This window comes from Saccopteryx leptura, chromosome 4, assembly GCF_036850995.1.
Source record: "Saccopteryx leptura isolate mSacLep1 chromosome 4, mSacLep1_pri_phased_curated, whole genome shotgun sequence".
Classification (NCBI taxonomy): Eukaryota; Metazoa; Chordata; class Mammalia; order Chiroptera; family Emballonuridae; genus Saccopteryx; species Saccopteryx leptura.
Genome location: NC_089506.1, coordinates 119,943,474 through 119,969,897, shown reverse-complemented (window position 1 = coordinate 119,969,897; position 26,424 = coordinate 119,943,474). Strand labels below are relative to the sequence as shown.

Below are 26,424 nucleotides of genomic sequence, written 5' to 3'. Positions count from 1 at the left end.
TTTGGTCTAGTGCATGACGGCTAAATCATAACATTAAAATGTAAAGAATTTCCAGACATTTTAAAAGGAATCATCTTGGCGTGCTTTTTGTTGCTGACTCATAATGCTGCTGCTTTGGGATTGTCAGGTTTCCACAAGAGATACAGTAGGTATTCAATAAATGTCCATTTGGAGCAGTAATTTTCATTCCTTAAGGAGCATGCCCTCACTATCCCACCGTAAGGCAAATAAGTGTATCTTAACGACAAATCCGCTCTGGACTGTGGGCTCTAATTTTCCTAGAACTAGCTTTCCCTTTTGCAGGTAACTTTTTTAAGCGACAGTGAGCATAACTGGCACCAAACGCTGGGCAGGTTTGTCCTTTGTCCAATCATCTCCAAGATTTTAGGGTGGGAGAGGGGGTACTTTCCTAGACCTTCCCAGACCAGGAAGCGGGCGGGTTGAGGCTGAGCAGGGGCCGCACAGCCAGTCGTGACGCAGTACGATGCTTGGCACTCAGGATAACCAATAAATATGAAGAGATCTATTTGAATTGGCCAATGAAGGCAGGGAATGGGCGGGTTTTCCGAGCTCTATAAAGGCGGCGACCGGCCAGCAGGCGGTGGCTGAGGCTCTGGCAAGCGGTTGCAGTTCCTGGTTTGGGGAGCTGTTCTTCCTTCCTCGGACCCGATCCTTTCGGTGCTCTGCTATTGCGCCAGCCTACCTCGCTCCTCGGCGCCATGACCACCACTACCACCTTCAAGGGCGTCGACCCCAACAGCAGGAATAGCTCCCGGTGAGGCTGCGGGGCGCGCCCGCGCCTTGAGGGGTTTGGGGTCGGGAGGCCCGTTGCCCGGCGGGGCCACGCGGGCCAAGCAGTCGGTCGTTGATGGTAACGTGCCCGGGTCGCCACGCTTGTGTACGGCCGGGCCGCGGTGTACGGCGGCCGGCACCGCCTTTGTGCCGCCCTACAAGCCTGGCCCGCCGACCCCGCCCGATTCCCGCTCCTCTCTCATTCATTCTTGCCCTGGAGCCGGGAGGACGAGAGGGCCGAGTCCGCTCACCCTTACAGTGCAGCGGGTTGTAAGTTGGGATGTGCAGAGACGGTTCGTTCAATTTCCTTTTTGGCGTGGCCGGCTCGGCCCCAGGGCGGTGGTGGTTTTGGCCCCCGGGTGCCGGGACAGCCTACCAGCCTACGGGGCGCCTCGGGCAGAGCCCATTGTCCCACCCCTGGGCCGCGCGCTCCTGTCACTGGCCCGGGGCAGGTGGTAGCCGTGCGACCGGCGTGGCGATCAGTCCGCAGTCGTAGCGATTGGGTTCGGCAGATTTCTACCCACTGGAGCCGGCCTGGCAGATGGCATTTGTGGTCAGGCGGAGATGGTTCCCCACCCCTTTCCAGGACTAAACCGTCAGCCTGTTGAGAAGTGCCTCTCCTCTGCTAACAAAGGAAATACCCCTACACCTTCCCTTTCCGCTCCCATCTCCGAACCGGAGAGGGAGTGCGCCAGTCCGAGTGGGTTTTCTGTGTTAAAACCTTCGGACCTCAGTCTTTGCTCCCACCTCTTTTGCTTCCCCGTTTGACGTTGGTTAAATGAGTTCATCCCTGGCCCTGGTTCCCTTACAGGAGGAGGTTTCCTGTTCTTGGGCGGGGCCAGAGACATCCATTGTCTCTTCGATGTACTATCTCCATCTGGGAAGTCAGGGGCCTTTCTGGCTACTCATGCCACAGCATTTGGGGAAGGGGGCACTGGGAACGGTGCTTTGACTTGGACCCTTTTCCAAGCGATTGCCAAACTTGGTGAAAGGGTTTGAGTCCGGGGGAACATGTCCACGTTGTCTTGGCTAATTGCACACTGCTCTTTAAGGTGGAATACAGCCATCTCTGGAATCGTTGCTCAAGGCTTGGAGGAAGCTTAGACTCCAGTTTTTCTGGGATCTGTTCATCATTGATGGTGACCTGCAGCCATGTGTGGCCAGCCTTGGGGTCCTGAGCAAGTGGCACAAAGGGAGCCATTTTGTGGGGCTAAGAAGACAGCTGTGAAATAGCAGTGTCTTATAGGATTGGAGAACTTGAGGACAAAAGCAGGCCTCAGCAGTGAGTCTCAGGAGGGAGCTTTGGAAATGACATTTCTTTTTTAGCTCATTCCTTTCCCTTTCACAATGTAGGAAAAAAAACAGGAGTGATTTTTAGAAACTAACTTAGTGGTTCCTGGGAGAAGAGGGGAACTTGGGTGATATAGACCTATGAAATAACTGAAGAGGATCACTCCCTCTTCTGTTGTCATACTTCTAATGAGATCATTTTCTTCAGAGGACAGTGGAACAAATTGAACCTTGGTTCTTCTTCATTTTGTGCCATAGGGTCAACTTTCTGCAGGTCAGAAGGTAGTGGTTGGAATGTTCATCTGAGGTTTTATCCTTTGGGAGTGACTAGTTTATTGCCTCATAAAGAATTTGGTAACCTGGTCAAATGAATCCTCACACTAGTTTTTTGATATGTATATTTGAAATGTGAGACAGTAGTGAGTTTTGGTTTTGGAAAATAAGTATTTTAATGCACCTTTTGTCATCAATTTCTCTCCAATATTGTGAATTCAGGATGTAGCATTGTCCTTTTATTTACTTCCTGCTTTACCTAATACTCCTGAACTGCTCTTCTCCAGTAACATTCTCCTGGCTCCATATTTAGTCTGTTAGGAAATGATCTGCAAAGATCATATGGGAGTCAGGGATTTAAAGAGAGAAAAAAGAAAAAGTAATTAAAAAAAATTGCTATCGGCAGTACATGGGAGACACTTTTGTTAACTCTCAAATATGTAATCTTGATTTAGTTATCAAGTGTGTAGCTCAGAAGGAATAGTAATAAACCCTTAAAAAGTAAAATTGAGCCTGACCAGGCGGTGGCGCAGTGGATAGAGCGTTGGACTGGGATACAGAGGACCCAGGTTCGAGACCCCCGAGGTCACCAGCTTGAGCACAGGCTCGTCTGGTTTGAGCAAAAAGCTCACCAGCTTGGACCCAAGGTCACTGGCTCGAGTAAGGGGTTACTCGGTCTGCTGAAAGCCCGCGGTCAAGGCATATATGAGAAAGCAATCAATGAACAACTAAGGTGTTGCAACACGCAACGAAAAACTAATGATTAATGCTTCTCATCTATCTGTTCCTGTCTATCCCTCTCTCTAACTCTCTCTCTGTCTCTGTAAAAAAATAAAATAAAACTTGTTTCTTAAAAAAAAAAAAAAAAAAAGTAAAATTGATATAATTTATGTGTTATGATTCAAATCCTTTGTTTGGGAATGTCTGGCTGTTATAAATGGGCTCCACAACACTGACATCATCAGAGTAGGTATTACCTGCTGTTGCAGGAAAACACAGACTCTTAAAAAGTTGGCTGGTCAGAGCTATTGATTTTTTTTTTTAAGTTGGTGTTTGGGTACTAGTGTTTTTTTTTTCGTTTATTTTTTGAGATCAGAAAGTATTTCCCAGCCCATTAGAGTTCTGAAGATTTTCATCTGGCTAAAAATTCATGAAGGTTAGATTATGATGGTAAGGGGGAAAAATCACTCTAATATCTAGGAAATGAAGGGGACGACATGAAGTTAACTCTGATGATAATATTTCAAGTGATTTTGTTGATTTTGGGTACAAATGTTAAAAACCTAATCACTTCAAATTTTATCATGAGAGAAAACCTTTAAAAATTTTTTTTTTTTTTTTTTTTGGTGACACAGAGAGAGACAGATAGGAAGAGGGAGAGAGATGAGAAGCATCAATTCTTCATTGCAGCACCTTAGTTGTTCATTGATTGCTTTCTCATATGTGCCTTGATGGGGCGGGGAGGAGGACTAACAGCAGAATGAGTGACCCCTTGCTCAAGCCAGCGACCTTTGGGCTTAAGCCAGCAACCATGGGGCTATGATCCCTTGCTCAAGCCAGTGACTGCATGCTCTAGACCAGGGGTCTCAAACTCAACTCAGCATGTGGGCCGCAGAGCAAGATCACAGCCGTTCGGCGGGCCGCACTAGGTCTACAAAAGGCAACTGTTACGCAACACTTTTCTCACTGCAGTTGAAAACAAAAAAAAATCAGTACAACAAGCACAATCGTACATGCAGTTTACTCAGTGTCACAAAATGACCAGAAACTGTAGTTCGCATCACAACTGCTGTTAACTAAGCTAATATCTAGCTAGGATGCTAGAGAAATGAAAAATACAAGTAGGCCCCTAGGCTTACTTAATTTTATCCAAAATATTTTGAACTTCGTGGATTAGTCTGCGGGCTGCACAAAATTGTTCGGCGGGCTGCATGCGGCCCGTGGGCCGCGAGTTTGAGACCCCTGCTCTAGACCTCAGGGTTTTGAACCTGGGTTCTCAGTGTCCCAGGCCCATCTACTCTATCTGCGCCACCCCCCTGGTCAGGCTACATTACTGTTTATGATTAGAAAACAAAACTAACCAAAGCACCAACTACATAGGTTTGTAGTTTAAAGAGAAAAATGGCATTGTGTAGTTCCTCAATAACAAGGGCACTTTGAGTCCTTGTTATGTACTTGTGACGAACTGGGGATTTGGGGGTTTTGGTATCCCATGTACACCCCCCTCCACCACAGTCTGTCAGGTAACTAATGTTTGGCAATTTGGAACTTCTCAAAGCCTGACTTGGCTCTCTTAAAAATGAGGCTGTTGAACTGGGTAGAGCAGCAATTTACAACTTTTTTTAATATCATGGCACATATAAACTAATTATTGAAACTGCAGTGTGCCAAAAAATACAGATTTTTGCCATTCTGACAAAAAAAAAATTGGTATAATTTTTTAAAAGGATTTTATTAATTTATTTTTAGATTTTACTTATTATTTTTAGAGAGAGGAAACAGAGAGAGAGAGAGAGAAAGAGAGAGAGAAGGGAGGGAGGAGCAGAAAGCATCAACTCCCATATGTGCCTTGACCAAGAAAGCCCAGGGTTTCGAACCGGCGACCTCAGTGTTCCAGGTTGATGCTTTTACCCACTGCGCCACCGCAGGTCAGGCTGTATAATTTTGATTCATTCATATCAGATGGCTATTGTTGTGTTGGCTGTTGCCATTTTTTATTTTTTTTTTTCTGTATTTTTTCTGAAGCTGGAAACAGGGAGAGACAGACAGATTCCCGCATGTGCCGACGGGGATCCACCCGGCACGCCCACCAAGGGCGATGCTCTGCCCACCAGGGGGCGATGCTCTGCCCCTCCGGGGCGTCGCTCTGCCGCGACCAGAGCCACTCTAGCGCCTGGGGCAGAGGCCAAGGAGCCATCCCCAGCGCCCGGGCCATCTTTGCTCCAATGGAGCCTCGGAAGAGACAGAGAGGAAGTAGAGGGGGAGGGGTGGAGAAGCAAATGGGCGCTTCTCCTGTGTGCCCTGGCCGGGAATCGAACCCGGGACTTCTGCACGCCAGGCCGAGGCTCTACCACTGAGCCAACCGGCCAGGGCCGGCTGTTGTCATTTTTATTTGACAATCTAAGGGGAAAGAGCTCAGTGGCCCTGACTGAATAGTCAGGTACTGCATATTTTAAACATTCTTTTTCTTTTTTTTTCCTGTATTTTTCTGAAGCTGGAAACGGGGAGAGACAGTCAGACAGACTCCCGCGTGCGCCTGACCGGGATCCACCCGGCATGCCCACCAGGGGGCGAGGCTCTGCCCCTCCGGGGTGTCGCCCTGCTGCGACCAGAGCCATTTTAGCGCCTGGGGCAGAGGCCTGGGGCAGAGGCCGAGGAGCCATCCCCAGCGCCCGGGCCATCTTTGCTCCAGTGGAGCCTGGGCTGCGGGAGGGGAAGAGAGAGACAGAGAGGAAGGAGAGGGGGAGGGGTGGAGAAGCAGATGGGTGCTTCTCCTGTGTGCCCTGGCCGAAAATCGAACCCGGGACTTCTGCACGCCAGGCCGACGCTCCACCACTGAGCCAACCGGCCAGGGCCTTAAACATTCTTGCAGCACACTGGCTGAAAATTGCTGGGACAGAGCAGAGCCCAACAAACTACCACCCAAAGGCCAAACCCAGCTGGCATCAGATCTTGACATTTATAAACGGTTGAAAAAACAACCAAGAAGAATAATATTTCAGGACTTGTAAAAATGACATGAAAATCAAATTTCAGTGTCCATAAATAAAGTTTATTGGAACACAGCTTCACTCATTCATTTTGATGTTGTCTGTGGCTTTGTGCTGTGTGATAGAGTTCAATAGTTGTGCAACACTGTCTGACCCATAAGCCAAAAATATTTGCTATCTGGCCCTTTATACAAAAAGTTGATGACCACTATGCCTGACCTGTAGTGGCACAGTAGATAAATCGTCGACCGGAAATGCTGAGGTCGCTGGTTAGAAACCCTGGGCTTGCCCTCTCAAGGCACATACAAGAAGCAACTACTCTGAGTTGATGCTTCCCTCTCTGTCCACCCCCCACCACCTCTCTCCTCTCTCTAAAATAAATAAAATATTAAAAAAAATTTTTTTTTAAGTTGGTGACCAGAAGGAGAGGATCTCTAGCATTTTTACCTCTTGGGTTCCACCTGTTACTGTTTGAGATCATAGAGGGCTCTATTAGTTTCATGGAGGAGGTAAAGGTTTAATAGTCTCTGAGGGAAGTAGAGAGGAAATGCCCCAAGGTGGAGATAAGCTAGAACTGCTGGCAGAACAGTGAGGAAAGGGGTCTGACTGCACTTGTGAAGAAGACAGTAAGAACAAGGTGCGGTTGAGAAGAGGCTGCATTAGTAGTTGGCAGTTTGTCTGATTTCCTTCAGTTCTGTCCAGGCTTAACCAGACCTTGCATGTGCGGGCTGTGGGTAGCAGGGATAAGACAGCACAGGGGAGCCTGGTAGGAATGGACACAGGACAGGGCAGGATATCACTCCTTGGGAAGGGGCACTGTGTGAGTCTGTGAGGGGCACTTTTGGGAGCTGAGACCAGGTGTTCACCTGTACCCAAGGGAGCAGAGGAGCTGGGATTTCTGTCCAGAAATCTAAGTAGACACCATTGCCCACAAATGATCACCCATAATGGCCAGTGGGAAAAGGGGTATTGTTGCCTGACCTGTGATGGTGCAGTGGATGGACTGTCAACCTGGAATGCTGAGGAAGGTCCCCAGTTTAAAACCTCAGGCTTGCCCAGTCAAGGCCCGTATGAGAAGCAACTACACCGAGTTGATGCTTCCTGCTCCTCCCCCATTGCCTTTCTCTCTCTAAAATCAATTAAAATAAAAATTAAAAAAACAGTCTGACCAGGCGGTGGCGCAGTGGATAGAGGGTCGGACTGGGATGCAGAGGACCCAGGTTCGAGACCCCGAGGTTGCCAGCTTGAGCGCGGGCTCATCAAGTTTGAGCAAAAAGCCCACCAGCTTGAACCCAAGGTTGCTGGCTCCAGCAAGGGGTTACTCAGTCTGCTGAAGGTCCGCGGTCAAGGCACATATGAGAAAGCAATCAATGAACAACTAAGGTGTCACAATGCGCAATGAAAAACGAATGATTGATGCTTCTCATCTCTCTCCGTTCCTGTCTGTCCCTGTCTATCTCTCTCTCTGATTCACTCTCTGTTTCTGTAAAATAAATAAATAAATTAAAAAAAAAATTAAAAAAACAACAACGAAGTATTGTCAACGAAAAGTCAGGATATTCTGGAACCTAGAAGTGGTCTTTTTTTTTTTTTTTTAGAAGTGGTCTTTAAAAGAATTTTAGATTAACAGCAATGTAGAACAATATGAAGTATAAGAAAGACATTGAAATTTACTAGAAATTCCTTGGATGACATTATGGTGCATGTACTTTCAGACATTTATGCTTACTTATGATGATTTTCATAGTTGGGACACATGATTGCCATGTTCCAGTTAGTACTATTGTAAGCACAGTATATATGATATCCTTATAGTAGTCTTATGAGGCAGCTCCTACTTTCTTTTTATAGAAAACTGAAACATAGAGAGGTTAAGCAATTTATCCAAGGTCACACAGCTGGGTCACAATGAGTATTCATCCCTATACACATCGTTTTATGTAACGTAATCAGGCTTATATTTGTTCTCTAATCATTTTTATTCACTGGGTTTTGGGTAACTTTTTCCTCTACTAATAAAGGTAAATCTCATCCCTAATGTATATACCTTATATACCTTTCTATCGTATGGATGGACTTTGATCACTAACCCCTTAGTATCTTCCAATTTTTTACAAATTAACCTATTTTGGGGGGGGGGGTTGACAGAGAAAGTTAGAGAGACAGGGACAGACAGGAAGGAAGAGAGATGAGAAGAAGCATCAATTCTTCATTGTAGCTCCTTAGTTGTTCAGTGATTGCTTTCTCATATGTATGTACCTTGATGGGGGGTGGGAGGGCTACAGTAGAGCAAGTGACCCCTTGCTCAAGCCAGCGACCTTTAGGCTCAAGCCAGCGACCTTGGGCTTCAAGCCAACGACCTTTGGGCTCAAGCCAGCAACCCTGCACTAAAGCCAGTGAGCCTGTGATCAGGCTGGCAACCTCGGGGTTTTGAACCTGGGTCCTCTGTGTCCCAGTCCAACGCTCTATCCACTGCGCCACTGCCTGGTCAGGCATAAAATAACCTACTTATAGGAGTATCCTTGTACAAATGTCTGGTTATCTACGTAAGATAATTTCTGTAAGTAGAAATGCTGATTTATATAACATACTATCAAAATGTTCTTTAGAAAGTTGGTACAGATTTGTTCTCTCATATTTTAGTTAATGCTGAGAATTGGCTTTTTTTTTTTCATTTTTACCAGTCTAATAGGCAAAAAAACTAATATATATATGTATATATTTTTTTGTATTTTTCTGAAGTTGGAAATGGGGAGAGACAGTCAGACAGACTCCTGCATGCGCCCAACCGGGATCCACCTGGCATGTCCACCAGGGGGCGAAGCTCTGCCCACCAGGGGGCGACTTTCTGCCCCTCCGGGGCGTCGCTCTGTTGCGACCAGAGCCACTCTAGCGCCTGGGGCAGAGGCCAAGGAGCTATCCCCAGCGCCCGGGCCATCTTCGCTCCAATGGAGCCTCGGCTGCAGGAGGGGAAGAGAGAGACAGAGAGGAAGGAGAGGCGGAAGGGTGGAGAAGCAGATGGGCGCCTCTCCTATGTGCCTTGGCTGGGAATCGAACCCGGGACTTCTGCACGCCAGGCCGACGCTCTACCACTGAGCCAACCGGCCAGGGCCAATATCTTGTTTTAAGATTCATTTATTTGCTAGTACGGTTGAATTTTTAATATTTAGAGGCTATCCATATTTTTAAATTACCTGATATAGTACCTTTTGTCCATTTCTTTCTTATTTTAAAAATTAATTTTTAAAAATGTTTATTTTAGCCTTGGCCGGTTGGCTCAGTGGTAGAGCGTCGGCCTGGCGTGCAGGAGTCCCGGGTTCGATTCCCGGCCAGGGCACCCAGGAGAAGCGCCCATCTGCTTCTCTACTCCTCCCCCTCTCCTTCCTCTCTCTCTCTTCTCCTCCGGCAGCTGAGGCTCCATTGGAGCAAAGTTGGCCCGGGCACTGAGGATGGCTCTGGTTGCAACAGAGCTAGGCAGAGCATCGCCCCCTGGTGGGCGTGCTGGGTGGATCCCGGTCGGGCGCATGTGGGAGTCTGTCTGACTGCCTCCCCGTTTCCAACTTCAGAAAAATACAAAAAAAAAAAAAAAAAAGTTTATTTTATTAATTTTAGAGAGAAAGAGGGAGAGAGGGGGAGAGACAAGAACACCAATCTGTTCCTGTATGTGCCCTGACTGGGGATTGAATCAGCAACCTCTGCACTTCGGGATGATGCTCTAATCAACTGAACTATCTAGCCTGGGCTAAAAGTTATTTTTAAGAACATTCTATATACTAGTGATATTATCCTTTGTCAAATATTATGCGTATTTTTGCCAAGTTTAATCTGTCCCTTTTATGATCTCTGGCTTTTATTGTATGCTTAGAAAGAAAGTTCTTTTCTTCAAGACTAAGACACATTCATATATATTTGCTACCAGTTTTGTTTTTTTAAAATTATTTTTAAAAATCATTTATTTGTTTATTTTTTACAGAGACAGTGAGTCAGAGAGGGATAGACAGGGAGGACAGACAGACAGGTACGGAGAGAGATGAGAAGCATCAATCATTAGTTTTTCGTTGCGCGTTGCAACACCTTAGTTGTTCATTGATTGCTTTCTCATATGTGCCTTGACCGAGTGCTACAGCAGACCAAGTAACCCCTTGCTGGGGCCAGTGACCTTGGGTCCAAGCTGGTGAGCTTTTGCTCAAACCAGATGAGCCCGCGCTCAAGGTGGGGACCTCGGGGTCTCGAACCTGGGTCTTCTGCATCCCAGTCTGACGCTCTATCCACTGTGCCACCACCTGGTCAGGTGCTACCAGTTTTTTATTTTAGTCTTTTCTCCTATCTTCTTTTTTTTTTTTAGGTGAGAGAGACAGAGACATAGAGGTATAGGAAGAGAGATGAGAAGCATTACCTCAGTTGTGGCACCTTAGTTGTTCATTGATAGCTTTCTCATATGTGCTTTTGCAGAGGGGAAAGGGGACTCCAGCCAAGCCAGTGACTCCTTGCTCAAGACAGTGACCTTGGTTTCAAGCCAGAAACCTTTGAGTTCAAACCAGTGGCCATGGGGTCATGTCTTATGATCCCACGCTCAAGCCGGATGAGCCTGAGCTCAAGCCGGTGACCTTGGGTTTCAAACCTGGGTCCTCAACATCTCAGGCCAACACTCTATCCACTGGTCAGGCGGGATGTATTATTTTGTTTAGTCAAAATGACTAGCCAGTTAACATAATGCAGTTTTCTTCATTGATCTAAAATACTACAGTGGCAGTCTTTTTGAGAGAGAACTCCTTATCTTGACAGAATGCTGAGGAGAAACTAAGAAACGCCTCCCCTACCATTATAGTTGAAGTCGTTAACAGATTTTCTCACTAAATGATAAAACACTTAATTAGTAGATTTTGACAGCCTGATTAACAAACTTGATCTAATGGACATACACATTATTTTCACACACTTACAGAGATTGACAAAATTGACCACATATTAGGCTATAAGGCACATCTAATTAAATTTTGAAGGATTCATGTCATAAAACTATCTGTCAATGTTATAATTAAAAGCTAGAAATCAGTGAAATAGAAAGACCCCAATAGTTGGATACTTATACATGCACTTATAAATAATTTATGAGTTAAAGAGGAAAATAATGGAACAGTGCAAAAATATTTAGAATAGAACAATAGTTAAAAAACAAAAAAATCAGGTCCTGGCCGGTTGGCTCAGTGGTATAGCATCAGCCCAGTGAGTGGAAGTCCAGGGTTAGATACCCGGCCAGGGCACATAGGAGAAGCACCCATCTGCTTCTCCACCCTTCCCCCCTCTCCTTCCTCTCTCTCTCTCACTTCCCCTCCTGCAGCCGAGGCTCCATTGGAGCAAGTTGACCCGGGTGCTGAGGAAGGCTCCATGGTCTCCGCCTCAGGTACTAGAATGGCTCCAGTTGCAATGGAGCAATGCCCCAGATGGGCAGAGCATCGCCCCCTTAGTGGGCTTGCTGGGTAGATACCAGTCGGGCACATGCGGGAGTCTGTCTCTCTACCTCCCTGCTTCTCACCCCCTGTTTCTCAAATCAAAACTTTGAAATGCATTTAGTGGGGTACTTAAAAGAGAATTTATACCTTACGTCTAATTTTTTCCTTTATATTCTTCCACTTAATTTTTTTTAACTTATTTATTTTTAGGGAGAGAGGAAGGGAATGAAAGAGACAAAAGCATTGATCTGTTCTGATTTGTGCCCTGACCAGGGATCATCCTTTAATATAAGGAGCTGAATTTACAAATGACAACTGTATTTATTTTGAAATTTGGATGAAATGGACATATTCCTAGAAAAATGTTTCTTATTCAAACTGACTGAAGAAGAAAGAGAAACCAGATCACTCCTATCCCTAATAAAGGAATTGAATGAGAAAATCTTCCCATAAAACCATCTTCATTTTCTGTGCTTTGAGTGGTGACAGGACAAGTTAAATTGAGTTTTTCCAGGAAGCGGACAAATTGGTCAGCTATGGCAGGAAGATATGGAAACATGAAGGTACTATAGTCCTTCTTGAATAAAAAACTATGGGTGGTATCCACAGGTGCATGTGTATAGGACATGCCAAGAATCTTATTTCATTTCTCATACTAACTTTCTCTGTGGCCAGTCACTCACATTTACTAGGGATAATAGGTATAGGTATGTAAACAGGGCTTGTCTGTGATGTTGAGCTAGGAGAGGTGCTTTAAATATCACTTTTGCTAGGGCTTCTAAATTGGTCTAGTTAACTTTTATATGTATATTTGTCCATTATTTATTTTGTTGAAAGTAAAAATAGAAAAAATAAATAATAAGATGTGCTTCTAAACTTCTTTGCACATACAAAGTGTGGCATAAGTAGCTTTACAGTTGCTCATATGGAAACTAATACAATAATTAATGAACAGTAATACAACAATAAACTTTCATGTACTCACAACTGTAAACCTACTTTTGCCCCACGTCGTATATCCTGCTAAGCCCAGGAGACATGGTAGGTCTTTTGCCATTTTCTAAAAGGGGACACCAGCCAGGCTGTTTGTGATGACTTTCCGTCTGTTTCAGCTGCCTTGTGTGACGGATAACCTTGCTACAAATATAAAGCAGCTATGAAACATGTTAACATTGGTGTTGAATTTAAACCCCATGGAGTCAAGTCCTCTTCTCCATTAACAGCTCTCTTTTGTGGGAGGAAAGGAGAATGAATGGGCAAGGGAAATAAAGGAAAAGGTGTTTGACAACTTTTTTGACAAGAAATGTTTTAGTATCATTTGAAATTGACATTTTCCCATTATTACTAGGGTTCTGCGGCCTCCAGGTGGTGGATCCAATTTTTCATTAGGCTTTGATGAACCAACAGAACAGCCTGTGAGGATGAACAAAATGGCCTCTAGTATCTTTGGGACACCTGAGGAAAATCCCCCTTCGTGGGCCAAGTTGGCAGGTATGGTTTATATTTGTGAGCGCTGGTGAAGGGAAGGACCCAGTGTGAACAACCACAGCTGGTTTAGGGCTGGTGAGAATCTAGCTCTTTGTAATAAGATAAACAACAGTTAAAGCTTCTCATTCAAGGAAAGACTGGGATTAAGTATTGGGAAATACTAAGAGTTTATGGGATATTTCAGAATAAGGAGTGACATCAGATTAAGTTATTCAGTCCCTCTGTTGAGTTTTTTTTTTTTTAAGATTTTAGGCCCTGGCCTGTTGGCTTAGCAGTACAGTGTCGGCCTGATGTGTTGAAGTCTCGGGTTTGATTCCCCATCAGAGCACTCAGGAGAAGCGACCATCTGCTTCTCCACCCCTCTCCCACCCCCTTCTTTCTTTCTGTTTCTCTCTCTTTATCTCCTTTTCCTGCAGCTATGGCTCGAATTGTTCAAACAAGTTGGCCCCGGGTGCTGAGGACGGCTCCATGGCCTTGCCTCAGGTGCTGAAATAGCTCTGTTGCCAAACAATGGAGCAGAGCATTGCCCTGTAGGGGTCTTGCCAGGTGGATGGATCCTGGTTGGGGTGCATGTGGGAGTCTGTTTCTCTGCCTCCTTGCTTCCCCACCTCTCACTTAATTTTCTTTTTTTAATTTCTTTTTTATTTTTTGACAGAGACAGAGAAAGGGACAGATAAGGAAAGACAGGAAGGGAGAGAGATAAGAAGCATCAATTCTTTGTTGTGGCACCTTAGTTGTTCACTGATTGCTTTCTCATATGTGCCTTGATTGAGGAGCTACAGCAGAGTGAGTGACCCCTTGCTCAAGCCAGTGACCTTTGGGCTCAGGCCAGTGACCATGGGGTCATATCTATGATCCCACACTCAAGCCAGGGACTCCATGCTCAAGCTGATGAGCCTGTGCTTAAGCCGGATGAGTCCGTGCTCAAGCTGGTGACCTCAGGGTTTTGAACCTGGGTCGGGTCATTTGTATCCCAGTCTGATGCTCTATCCACTACACTACCGCCTAGTCAGGCTCACTTAATTAAAAAAAAAAAGAGAGATTTTATTTCTTGATTTTTAGAGGATAGGGAGAGAGAAAGGCGCGCGGGGGGGGGGGGGGGGATGGTGGGAAGCATCAACTCATAGTTGCTTCTCCTATGTGCTTTGACCAGGCAGGCCTGGGGCTTTGAACAAGGGACTTTAGGGTTCCAGGTCAACAGTTTATCCACTGTACCACTACAGGCCAGGCCCTCTGTGGGATTTTTTTTTTTTTTTTTGTATTTTTTTCTGAAGCTAGAAACGGGGAGAGACAGTCAGACAGACTTCCGCATGCACCCGACTGGGATCCACCCGGCACGCCCACCAAGGGGCGATGCTCTGCCCACCAGGGGGTGATGCTCTGCCCCTCTGGAGCGTTGCTCTGTTGCGACCAGAACCACTCTAGCGCCTGGGGCAGAGGCCAAGGAGCCATCCCCAGCGCCCAGACCATCTTTGCTCCAGTGGAGCCTCAGCTGCGGGAGGGGAAGAGAGAGACAGAGAGGAAGGAGGGGGTGGGGTGGAGAAGCAAATGGGCGCTTCTCCTGTGTGCCCTGGCTGGGAATTGAACTCGGGACCTCTGCACGCTAGGCCGACGCTCTACCACTGAGCCAACCGGCCAGGGCCTCTGTGGGATTTTTAAGCCATCACTCAGCCTCCCTAACACTGCTCATTTTGTAATATGAGACTACTATATATTATCACTCACTAAAAAATGTGTTTCAGCTCTTCCTATTATATTGCTCAACAACGTATATTTTGATGCAGGTGCCAAGTCTAGTGGTGGCAGAGAAGATTCTGAGTTGTCTGGATCCCAGAGAAGGAGTTCTTCTGAAGCCAACTCTGGAGACTTCTTAGATCTGAAGGTCAGTGTAACAATAAGGGGAAGGGGTCAGGCTATGAGGTTAATTCAGTTTAGAAATCAGATTCCCCCCTGTTGAACTAAGAGCTTTATTTCTGCCACTGGAGTTTTCTATAGTGATTGTTAGGAAAGGGACTGGGCCATTTTGGTGACGGAAGGTTGATAACTAAGAGAGGAAAGTCAGAAAATGAGTCAACATATTGGTTTGTTCTGGTGTCTTTTCAACATAGGTCACCAACGTAGGTGTTAACGATAAAAAAAAAACTTTTTAACTTTATTGGAATGATATTTGTTGGATGTTAAAGTTCTTTTTGAATTTTGGGTGTTCTACTGGCGCTGGGGCAATTTGTCCAGTGGCATTTTTGTGTATAGCATTGTCCCCTGGTTGAATAAAGGTTGCTTTTTTATTTATTTTTATTTTTTTATTTATTCATTTTAGAGAGGAGAAGGAGAGACAGAGAGAGAGAGAGAGAGGAGAGATAGAGAGAGAGAGAAGGGTGGAGGAGCTGGAAGCATTAACTCCCATATGTGCCTTGACCAGGCAAGCCCAGGGTTTCGAACCGGCGACCTCAGCATTTCCAGGTTGACGCTTTATCCACTGCGCCACCACAGGTCAGGCTAAAGGTTGCTTTTTGTAGTGTAGCCTGACCCTGACTATGACCGCATCAAAACAGAAACATTTGCCCTGGCCGGTTGGCTCAGTGGTAGAATGTCGGCCTGGCATGTAGGAGTCCCGGGTTCGATTCCTGGCCAGGGCACACAGGAGAAGCGTCCATATGCTTCTCCACCCCTCCCCCCTTTCCTTCCTCTCTGTCTCTCTCTTCCCCTCCCGCAGCCAGGGCTCCACTGGAGCGAAGTTGGCCCGGGCGATGAGGTGGCTTTATGGCCTCTGCCTCAGGCGCTAGAATGGCTCTGGTTGCAACAGAGCGATGCCCCAGATGGGCAGAGCATTGTCCCCTTGGTGGGCATGCCGGGTGGATCCCAGTTGGGCGCATGCGAGAGTCTGTCTGACTGCCGGGGTCCCCGTTTCCAATTTCAGAAAAATACAAAAAAACAAAAAAACCAAAAACATTTGGTTTCAAATAGATAGTAATATTCCTAAACTATAACTGCCTTATTATTTATATGTTGCAAAATTAAAATCTGAAGTAAATTTTTAATGTTTTTTCTTTTCTAGGGAGAAGGTGATATTCATGGTGAGTACTTCTGAAATCTAAATTTCTGGTTCTATAAATGATTTTAGAATAGATTGGGATTTTGATTCCAATCACGTCTTGGAGAAAGAAACTGGGGAGTCAAATCTAGCTTTGCCCAAGAGCTGGCATTCCCTGGGTGGAGAGGAAAGGAAAGTTAAACAGTAAAGTTAGCAAACAAGGCAAGCAGTGAGACCAATGCTAAAAATGTTTGAGAAAAGAAAAAAGCCCCACATCCTTTATAAATGTATGTACATTAATCAGGCTAGTAACTGTTACACTTAATGAGAGGTTTTTAGTAAACGGCTCTGTCAGTTGAAGCGTGGCCTGCAGCATTGAATTTTGAGGTGTTTATTCATTGAGACAATGGCAACCTTGAGATCTTACAGGATTTAGAGGCAGATGTAAATTTTCAGTTCACATCCATGTACCAATGATGAGCTATCATCATTTATTTAATTAATTTCATTCTTTGAAGTATTTATTGGCATTTCCCTAACAAGTTCCAGATAATTCCTAACAAGTGTAATGAAAAGTTAACACGTTAGGCAGTAGCAGTCAGGTATAATTGACTCAGTGAACAGCAGTCACTGTAGGCCTTCAGAAGTGGCTTCCTCTTGGCCTTTCCTACCATTACGTCTTGTGATGCAGTCTTCCAGGGAAATAGATGTTTAAGAACCAAATTCCTCTTCTGTCCTTTCAAATGGTGTTTCATGATGGGGGTGGGGGAGGAGATTCTTTTGAACCTTTATGAGTATAACCCAGGCTCGTCCTCATTGGAGTAATTACTTTTTGACCATACTGAAGATAGATTTGTTTAAGTTCATGTCCATTTTGTTCCATTTGGTTTCTTTATTGTGATGGAGACAGAGAGAGGGATGGACAGGGACAGACAGACAGGAAGGGAGAGAGATGAGAAGCATCATTTTTTGTTGTGGTATCTTAGTTGTTCATTGATTGCTTTCTCATATGTGCCTTGATTGGGGGTGGTGGAGCTATAGCAGAATGAGTGACCCCTTGCTCAAGCCAGCAAACTTGGGCTCAAGCCAGTGACCATAAGGTCATGTCTATGATCCCATGCTCAAGCCAGCAACCTGGTACTCAAGCTAGTGAGCCTTTGTTTGACCTTGGGGTTTCGAACCTGGGTCCTCCAAGTCCCAGGCCGATACTCTATCCATTGCTCCACTGCCTTGTCAGGTTATTTTGTTCCATTTCTTTTTGTGTGTGTGTCTGTGTATGTGTTTTTCCGAAGTAAGAAGCAGCGGGGAGGCAGACAGATAGACTTCTATATGAGCCCGACCAGGATCCACCTGGCACACCCACCAGGGGGCGATGCTCGGCCCCTCTGGGCTGTTGCTCCACTGCAATCAGAGCCATTCTAGCATCTGAGGCGGAGGCCATGGAGCTATCCTCAGCGCCCAGGAGGGAAAGAGAGACATAGAGAGAAAGGAGAGGGGGAAAGGTGGAGAAGCAGATGGGTGCTTCTCCTGTGTGCCCTGGCCGGGAATCGAACCCAGGACTTCCACACGCCAGGCCGATACTTTACCACTGAGCCAACTGGCCAGGGCCTTTTTATTCCATTTGAAAAGACTATTCTGGAAGTAAAATGTCTTCTAGGCTTTTGGATCCTAGTTCTTTTTTTTTTTTTGTATTTTTCTGAAGCTGGAAACGGGGAGGCAGTTAGACAGACTCCCGCATGTGCCCGACCGGGATCCACCCGGCATGCCCACCAGGGGGCGATGCTCTGCCCATCTGGGGCGTCGCTCTGTTGTGACCAGAGCCATTCTAGCGCCTGAGGCAGAGGCCACGGAGCCATCCCCAGCACCCGAGCCATCCTTGCTCCAATGGAACCTTGGCTGCGGGAGGGGAAGAGAGAAACAGAGAGGAAGGAGAGGGCGAGGGATGGAGAAACAGATGGGCACTTCTCCTGTGTGCCCTGGCCAGGAATTGAACCCGGGACTTCCGCATGCCAGGCCAACGCTCTACCACTGAGCCAACCGGCCAGGGCCCCTAGTTCTTTTCATATTCTGAAATACTTCCATTATTAGACCTTATTTAGCCACAATCTTAATTCACTTATTTTGGCCAATGAATAATAATTAGGAATTTGGGGAACCTGGAGAAATATGTGAAAACACTGATAAAGTTATGAAAAAATGTGTCATTTGTCTTGCTGAATAATTAATAATCCCTGCCCCAGCTCAATTTGTTACAGATTGTTCAGGTCAGTAGCACATTGCATGATATAGTATGACAAGTCCTTTCTCTCTCTCTCTCTCTTTTTTTTTTTTTGTATTTTTCCGGAGTGAGAAGCAGCAGGGAAGTAGACAGAGTCCCGCATACGCCTGACCGGGATCCACCTGGCATGCCCACCAGGGGGCGATGCTCCGCTGCAATCGGAGCCATTCTAGCGCCTGAGGTGGAGGCCATGGAGCCATCCTCAGCGCCCAGGCCAACTTTGTTCCAATGGAGCCTTGGCTGTGGGAGGGAAAGAGAGAGACAGAGAGAAAGGAGAGGGGGAAGTGTGGAGAAGCAGATGGGGTACTTCTCCTGTGTGCCCTGGTCGGGAATCGAACCTGGGACTTCCACACACAGGAAACGCTTTACAGCTGAGCCAACTGGCCAGGGATCTCTCTCTCTCTTTTTAATGATCATCAGTTTTGCCACCTGATTATTATGTGTTCCTGACATTTAGTTTATTTATCATAAAATGACGTTTACTTCAAAGCCAAGCTACTTTGCTCAGTATAAATAAAACAGATTTTGTTTGGATATAAGGAAAATTGCCTTCATTTTTTTTGGGTAATTAGACACAGGAATAGCCACAGGGAAGATTTTGGAAATTATGAGGAGGAGGAAAAAGGTCCAAGAAATTTAGGCAGAAGTCATTTCCTGTCTTCAAGCAGGTTACATGGTCTGCTACATTTTCTTATAATTCTAACTCTTTGATCCTTATAATAAATCATTATTTTTTAAGATTTTATTTATTGATTTTTAGAGAGAGGAAAGGTGGGGGAGAAGAGCAGAAAACAACTCGTAGTTGCTTCTCTCATGTACCTTCACTAGGCAAGCCTGGGGTTTCGAACTGGCAACCTCAGCATTCCTGGTCAATGCTTTATTTTATTTTACTTTTTTATTTTTAATTTTTTTTTAACAAACAAATAAGATTTTATTTATTGATTTTTATGGAGAGTGGAGGTGGGGGGAACAAGAAGTAGTTGCTTCACTCTAGCTCTTCATTTGTTGCTTGTTGTATGTGCCTTGACGGAGCAAACCCAGGGTTTCAAACCGGCAACATCAGTGTTTGAGGTTGGCGCTCCATGCACTGCACCACCACAGGCCAGGCCCAGGTCGATGCTCTAATCACTGCGCAACCACAGGTCAGGCATGAATCACTTTTTTCTGTTCTGACAGAGGTCTCTGTTCAGTTATATAACTGATATGCTAAAGAAGGAACACAATACAGGAGTATAAGATGGGTATTATGGCACAAGTATTTTTGTTGAAACTCTATTTTTTAAAAATTATTATTAGATTCAACAGACAAAAGCTTTCTTTGTCAAGCTGCTATTGAAAGTTTCTAAACCCTGCTCTCAATTCCTTATCACATTGCAGACTTGAGATGTAGCAACAAACAAATGTCCACCTGACTAGGCGGTGGCGCAGTGGATAGAGCGTTGGGCTGGGATACTGAGGACCTAGGTTTGGAACCCCAAGGTCTCTGGCTTAAGCAAGGGTCACTGGCTTGGCTGTAGGCCCCAGGTCAAGGCACATATGAGAAGCAATCAATGAACAACTAAGGTGCTGCAACTATGAGTTGATGCTTCTCATCTCTCTCCCTGTCTTTTTGTCTGTCTGTCTGTCTGTCTCTCTCTTTTTTTTTTTTTTTGTGGCAGAGACAGAGTCAGAGAGTGGGATAGATAGACAGGAAGAGAGAGAGATGAGAAACATCAATTCTTCGGTGCAGTTCCTTAGTTGTACATTGATTGATTTCTCATATGTGCCTTGACCGGGGGCTACAGCAGACTGAGTAACCCCTTGCTCGAGCCAGCGATCTTGGGTCCAAGCTGGTGAGCCTTGCTCAAACCAGATGAGCCCGTGCTCAAGCTGGTGACCTCAGGGTCTCGAACCTGGGTTCTCCACACCCCAGTCCGATGCTCTATCCACTGCACCACAGCCTGGTCAGCTGTCTGTCTCTCTTGCTTTAAAAAAATAACCCTCCACCTTTACTGGCTGGAGTATTTATTTCTGACAAACAAGCATTTAAATAAAAGCCTGCTGTTATTTAGTTTCCATATGTGCTTTCCCCCCTTTTTTGGTATGTTGTTACTTCTTTGTGAAAGATAGAACAGTTGCATTAATAATAAAAGACAAGTATAAGTTGGTGGAAATGAGCTTGATTTATCTAAAATCACTTTATGGAAATTAACTACCATAGTAGAGCTGCAAGGTAATGTTATGACCTTTAGAAGTCACTCATTAACTGCTTGGTCCAGACAGTAAAGAATTCAGTAAGATTCTGTATAGCGGCCCTGGCTGGATAGCTCAGTTGGTAAGAGCATTGTCCCAAAGAGCAGAGGTTGCTGGTTCAATCCCTGGTCAGGACACATAGGAACTTCCATGTTCCTGTTTCTCTTTCTCTCTCTCTCCCTTCCTCTTTCACTAAAATCAATAAATAAAAATAAATAAAAAGAGATTCTGTATAGCGGTGAGGGCATATCCTAGCAGCAGAAATGAGACAGCTTACATTCATAACTTTGACTCAGCCTAAGTCCATGGTCTTGACTCATCTATTTTGGATTGTTTTAACAGATCAGTGTTTCTTTTTTTTTTGTATTTTTCTGAAGTTTGAAACGGGGAGGCAGTCAGACAGACTTCTGCATGCGCCTGACCAGGATCCATTCAGCATGCCCACCAGGGGGCAATGCTCTGCCCATCTGGGGTGTCGCTCTGTTGCAACCAGAGCCATTCTAGCACCTGAGGCAGAGGCCATGGAGCCATCCTCAGTGCCCGGGCTAACTTTGCTCCAGTGGAGCCCTGGCTGCGGGAGGGGAAAAGAGAGACAGAGGAAGGAGAGGGGGAGGGGTGGAGAAGCAGATGGGCGCTTCTCCTGTGTGCCCTGGCCGGGAATCACACCCAGGACTCCTACACGCCAGGCTGACGCTCTACCACTGAGCTAACCGGCCAGGGTCTAGATCAGTGTTTCTAACTCTTTTTCTTTCTTTCTCCTCCCCCCTTCTTCTTCTTCTTTTTTTTTTGACAGAGACAGAGAGTCAGAGAGAGGGATAGATAGGGACAGACAGACAGGAATGGAGAGAGATGAGAAGCATCAATTTTTTTTTCATTTGTGGCACTTTAGTTGTTTATTGATTGCTTTCTCATATGTGTCTTGACCGTGGGGCTACAGCAGACCGAAGAACCCGTTGCTCAAGCAAGTGACCTTGGGTCCAAGCTGGTGAGCTTTGCTCAAACCAGATGAACCCGCGGTCAAGCTGGCGACTTTGGGGGCTCGAACCTGGGTCTTCCGCATACCAGTCCGACTCTCTATCCACTGCGCCACCGCCTTCCTCTTGCTGTAAGATCAATAGATTAAATTTTTGAAAAATGCTTGAGAATTTCACAAATCAGCTAGTGATTCAGTCAAGTAATATCCAAGATCTTGGATAATAATATATTAATTCTAAAGACTTTAATGTGGAAATTGCTTAATTAGTAAGAGATGGGGCCTGACTTGTGGTGGAGCAGTGGGATAAAGTGTTGACCTGGAACACTGAGGTTGCCGGTTCGAAACTGGGCTTGCCAGGTCAAGGCACATATGGGAGTTGATGCTTCCTGGTCCTCCTCTCTCTCTCTCTCTCTCTCCCCCCCCCCCTCTAAAAATCAATCAATAAAAAAAAATATAGAAAAATAAAAAAATAGAAAAATGCCCCCCCCAAAAAAAAATTAAAAAAAAAAAAAAAAAAAAAAGGGATGGGACTGCCCTGGCCAGAATGTTTGGTTGGTTAGAGCATCATTTCAATATGCCAAGGTTGCATGCTCGATCCCTGGTTAAGGCACATACAAGAACAGATCAATGTTTCTGTCTCTCTTTCTCTCCTCCCCCCATCTCTAAAATCAATAAGTTTTTTTAAAAATTAAGAAATGGGCCTGACCAGGCGGTGGAGCAGTGGATAGAGCGTCGGACTGGGACGCTGAGGACTCAGGTTTGAGACCCCGAGGTCACCAGTTTGAGTGCGGGCTCATCTGGTTTGAGGAAAAGCTCACCAGCTTGGACCCAAGGTTGCTGGCTCAAGCAAGGGGTTACTCAGTCTGCTGAAGACCCGTGATCAAGGCACATATGAGAAAGCAATCAATGAACAACTAAGGTGTTGCAATGCACAACGAAAAACTAATGATTGATGCTTCTCATCTCTCTGTTCCTGTCTGTCTGTCCCTGTCTATCCCTCTCTCTGACTCTCTCTGTCTCTTGAAAAAAAAAAAAAATTAAGAAATGGGAATGACCTGGATAGTGGAGATGTTATTATAGGTCAGTAGGGGAAAGGCGGACTGTTTAGTAAATGTTGATGGTAGTATAACTGGTGAACTGTGTAGTTAAAAGTCAACTTCAGGCCTGACCTGTGGTGGCGCAGTGGATAAAGCGTCGACCTGGAAATGCTGAGGTTGCTGGTTCAAAACCCTGGGCTTTCCCGGTCAAGGCACATATGGGAGTTGATGCTTCCAGCTTCTCCCCCCTTCTCTCTCTCTGTCTCTCCTCTCTCTCTCTCCTCTCTAAAATGAATAAATAAATAAAAAAATTAAAAAAAAAAGTCAACTTCACCTTGTAATCATGGACATGTACCATAACACAGGAATGCAATAACATTTTCACCCATCAGTTTGGCAGATATTAAAGGAAGGTGGTTATCAAGTAGAGGCTATGCAAAGATATAAGGAAGGCATACTTTGATGTGTGCTGTGGAGTGCAACATGGCACAGCCTCTGGGAGGGTAGTAAGAACTGTCTGTCCAGCCTGACCAGGCGGTGGCACAGTGGATAGAGCATCGGACTGGGATGCAGAAGACCCAGGTTCAAGACCCCGAGCTCACCAGCTTGAGTGCGGGCTCATCTGGTTTGAGCAAGGCTCACCAGCTTGAGCCCAAGGTCGCTGGCTCAAGCAAGGGGTTACTCTGTCTGCTGAAGGCCTGCGGTCAAGGCACATATGAGAAAGCAATCAATGAACAACTAAGGTATCACAACGGCAATGAAAAACTGATGATTGATGCTTCTCATCTCTCTCCATTCCTGTCTGTCTGTCTCTCCTCTCTCTGACTCTCTCTCTGTCCCTGTAAAAAAAAAAAAAAAGTAGGGGATATTTTATCACTTCATATTCATTATGAAATATCCCCTACTTTTTGTGAGCAGTATACATGCAGTTTTTATTTTATTTTATTCATTTTTAGAGAGGATAGAGAGAGATAGAGAGGAGAGAGAGACAGAAAGAGAGAGAAGGGGGAGGAGCTGGAAGCATCAACACCCATATGTGCCTTGACCAGGCAAGCCCAGGATTTTGAACCGGCGACCTCAGCATTTCCAGGTCGATGCTTTATCCACTGCGCCACCACAGGTCAGGCTACATGCAGTTTAATTAAGCAAGGTGAATTATGACCATAAATATGGGTAAGTTTTCAAAAGAGTGAAAAAAAGGAAGTTGATATCATTTATGTTAAATAGAACAAAAACAGTATTATATGTTATCTTTTGGAAATAAAATGCACATAAAATATGCATTAGCCCTACCAGGCAGTGGCACAGTGGATAGAGCATCCGACTGGGACACAGAGGACCCAGGTTATAAACTCCAAGGTCGCTGGTTTGAGTGCGGGCTCACCAGCTTGAGTGTGGGGTCCCTGGCTTGAGCAAGGGGTCACTTGCTCTGCTGTAGCCCCCCCCAAGGGACATGTGAGAAAGCTATCAGTGAACAACTAAGGTGCTGCAATGAAGAATTGATGCTTCTCATCTCTCTCTTTCTATTTGTCTGTCCATATCTGTCCCTCTTTCTGTCTCTGTCACCAAAAAAAAAAAGCATTAAACACAACCTCTGGGACTAGGGTAAGGAGACCCAAGTGGACGTAGATTAGGGGTCAGGGATCTAGAGCTTATCTGTAATGTTTCAAACCTGGATCCTAGGTAGGTTTTGAACCTTCCTTAAAATATAAATATATATATGGTATACTATCTTAGATTCTTCATCTCCACTGGAAAGTATTAGCCTTAATTTCACTCTATTTTCCTAGAAAATGTGGACTCAGACTTGCAGGCCAGCCTGGGGCACAGTGAGGAGAAGCCTGTGCCTGCTGCCCCTGTGCCCAGCCCAGTGGCACCGGCCCCAGTGCCATCCCGAAGAAACCCTCCTGGTGGCAAGTCCAGCCTCGTCCTGGGTTAGCTCTGACTGTCCTGAATTCTGTCGTTTCATTTGTTTTCTCCATGCTTGTGAACTGCACAACTTGAGCCTGACTGTACATCTTTTGGATTTGTTTCATTAAAAAAGAAGCACTTTATGTACTGCTGTCTCTCCCCTCCCCTTTTATTTTCAAAAACAGGTTCTCTATATCTGTCCTGATTCCTTTGGGTCTGTAGGCCATGGCATGAGTGTTTTCTAGTAGTAGACTGGAGGGAAAGTTTTGTGACAGTACTGTGTTTTTAAAAACAGATAATTTGGTCCCAGGTGTGTTAGAAGATCTTTTTTGTACTAAGGTTTTTAAAACCCTTTTTTTTTGGTCAGCTTTACTTGGGTTTACCAAGCCTTGATTGGACAGGCCAGTAAACAGTCCACAGGCATCGTCCCTACAGGCCCCCAACACAGGGTTGTCTTTATGCCAAACCTTCTTGGTGTTGCCCTAACTTGCCAGTGCCCTTTGCTAAAAGCATCTTCCTGTGCCATATGGAACAAGGAAGAGGCCTGTGCCTCATGCCTTGCTGCCTGCAGAGCAAAAAACTGCCTTTTATTTTTGAACAGTAAGATATAAGTCAGATACTAACTTGACTGGCCGAGGAGGAAAGCCTCCCACTCTCATGCAGAGGAAGGCTCCATGTACACTCCAACTGACCGATTCCAAGTGGTGAAGCAAACAAGGGCAGTGCCCGCGCAGAAGTGGGTCTTCGTTCTGAATGGGTCACACTGTGGCAGTGCTCTTAGTTAACTTGAAGCTGTGTGCATGATGCTGGTGCTTGACCATGAAACAAAATCTCATCCTTAAAAAATGTGTTGTACTTCACAATTCTGGACTGTTGCTTAAAGTAAACGATGTACAAATTTTGAAACATTGTGTCCTGTGTCATCTTTTTGAGACTGTTCTAGTGTTACCTGTTTAGTTGCTTTTTTTCTTTGTTACTATTGTATAAATCCTGCTGCTCAGAGAATTGAAGGATCATTCAAGTTCAAATAAATTAGTAAGGTCCCAGAGACAAGTGGGCTTCTCCCTAAAGATAATTCTCTAAAGACAGCAGGTTTAGATTCATAGCACGAGTTCAAAATGCCAAAATGGCCTGACCTGTGGTGGCGCAGTGGATAAAGCGTCAACCTGGAATACTGAGGTCGCTGGTTCAAAATGCTGGGCTTGTCTGGTCAAGGCACATATGGGAGTTAATGCTACCTGCTCTACCCCTGCTTCTCTCTCTCTCCCCTCTAAAATGAATAAGTAAAATCTAAAAAAAAAAAAAAAAAAAAAAAAAAAAAGCCAAAATGATCACTAACTGATATTTGAAGTAATAAAATTCAGGAATAAACAGATAAATAGTTATCCAAAATGGTTATTAGCCAAAATATTTTAGACTCTTCTACCATCTATCCTTTGTGCTGGGTGGTAACATTTAAAATTGTAAGCCCTCTCTGGGGGGGGGGGGGTGGAAGGAGAAAAGAGGGACAAATATAAGGTGACAGAAAATTTGACTTTGGGTGATGGGGACACATTGTCATCAACAGTTCAAATGCTATAGAGATGTTGACCGGAAACCTATGTACTCTTATTGATCAATGTCACCTCACTGAATTTAATTTAAAAAGAAAAAATTTTAGCCTGACCAGGCAGTGGTGCAATGGCTAGAGCGTTGGACTGGGATGCAGAGGACCCAGGTTCAAAACCCCAAGGTTACCAGCTTGAGTGCGGGCTCATCTGGTTTGAGCAAGGCTCACCAACTTGAGCCCAAGGTCGCTGGCTTGAGCAAGGGGTCACTCAGTCTACTGCAGCCTCCCAGTCAAGGCACATATGAGAAAGCAATCAATGAGAAACTAAGGTGCCACAACAAAGAATTGAGACTTATCTCTCCCCCTTCCTGTCTGTCCCTCTCTGTCTCTGTTCCCCCCCCCCC

The 26,424-nt window shown here is 45.3% G+C and overlaps 2 protein-coding genes across 6 annotated transcripts in view; one reads left to right on the top strand and one right to left on the bottom strand.

Moving 5' to 3' along the window:
• Positions 1–26,424, bottom strand: part of ARMC7 (armadillo repeat containing 7) — an 89,080-nt gene that overhangs the window by 30,085 nt on the left and 32,571 nt on the right. The window contains exon 3 of one of the 4 annotated variants that reach the window (XM_066381202.1): positions 19,263–19,521. The exons of the other annotated variants lie outside the window; for them this stretch is intronic. Within the exon in view, the coding sequence (XP_066237299.1) occupies positions 19,502–19,521 (20 nt within the window). The 3' untranslated portion in view covers positions 19,263–19,501. Of the gene's footprint in view, positions 1–19,262; positions 19,522–26,424 lie in introns of those variants that run through there. 4 annotated transcript variants of the gene reach the window in all.
• JPT1 (Jupiter microtubule associated homolog 1) lies at positions 579–25,377 on the top strand. 2 transcript variants are annotated; one of them, XM_066381207.1, is made up of 5 exons: positions 582–775; positions 12,867–13,009; positions 14,791–14,888; positions 16,062–16,080; positions 24,351–25,377. In XM_066381207.1, exons 1-5 carry the CDS (start codon positions 720–722, stop codon positions 24,497–24,499), a joined length of 465 nt encoding a protein of 154 aa, XP_066237304.1. In that variant the 5' UTR covers positions 582–719; the 3' UTR covers positions 24,500–25,377. The 2 variants fall into 2 exon arrangements, with proteins under 2 accessions (XP_066237305.1, XP_066237304.1); XM_066381208.1 differs by lacking the exon at positions 16,062–16,080 and having other exon boundaries at positions 579–775.

Excerpts from the sequence above, each read along its gene's own strand:
- JPT1 (XM_066381208.1), top strand. The coding sequence starts at position 720 with ATGACCACCACTACCACCTTCAAGGGCGTCGACCCCAACAGCAGGAAT. Across the intron at positions 776-12,866 it reads AACAGCAGGAATAGCTCCCG|GGTTCTGCGGCCTCCAGGTG; the intron begins GTGAGGCTGCGG and ends CATTATTACTAG. Across the intron at positions 13,010-14,790 it reads TTCGTGGGCCAAGTTGGCAG|GTGCCAAGTCTAGTGGTGGC; the intron begins GTATGGTTTATA and ends ATTTTGATGCAG.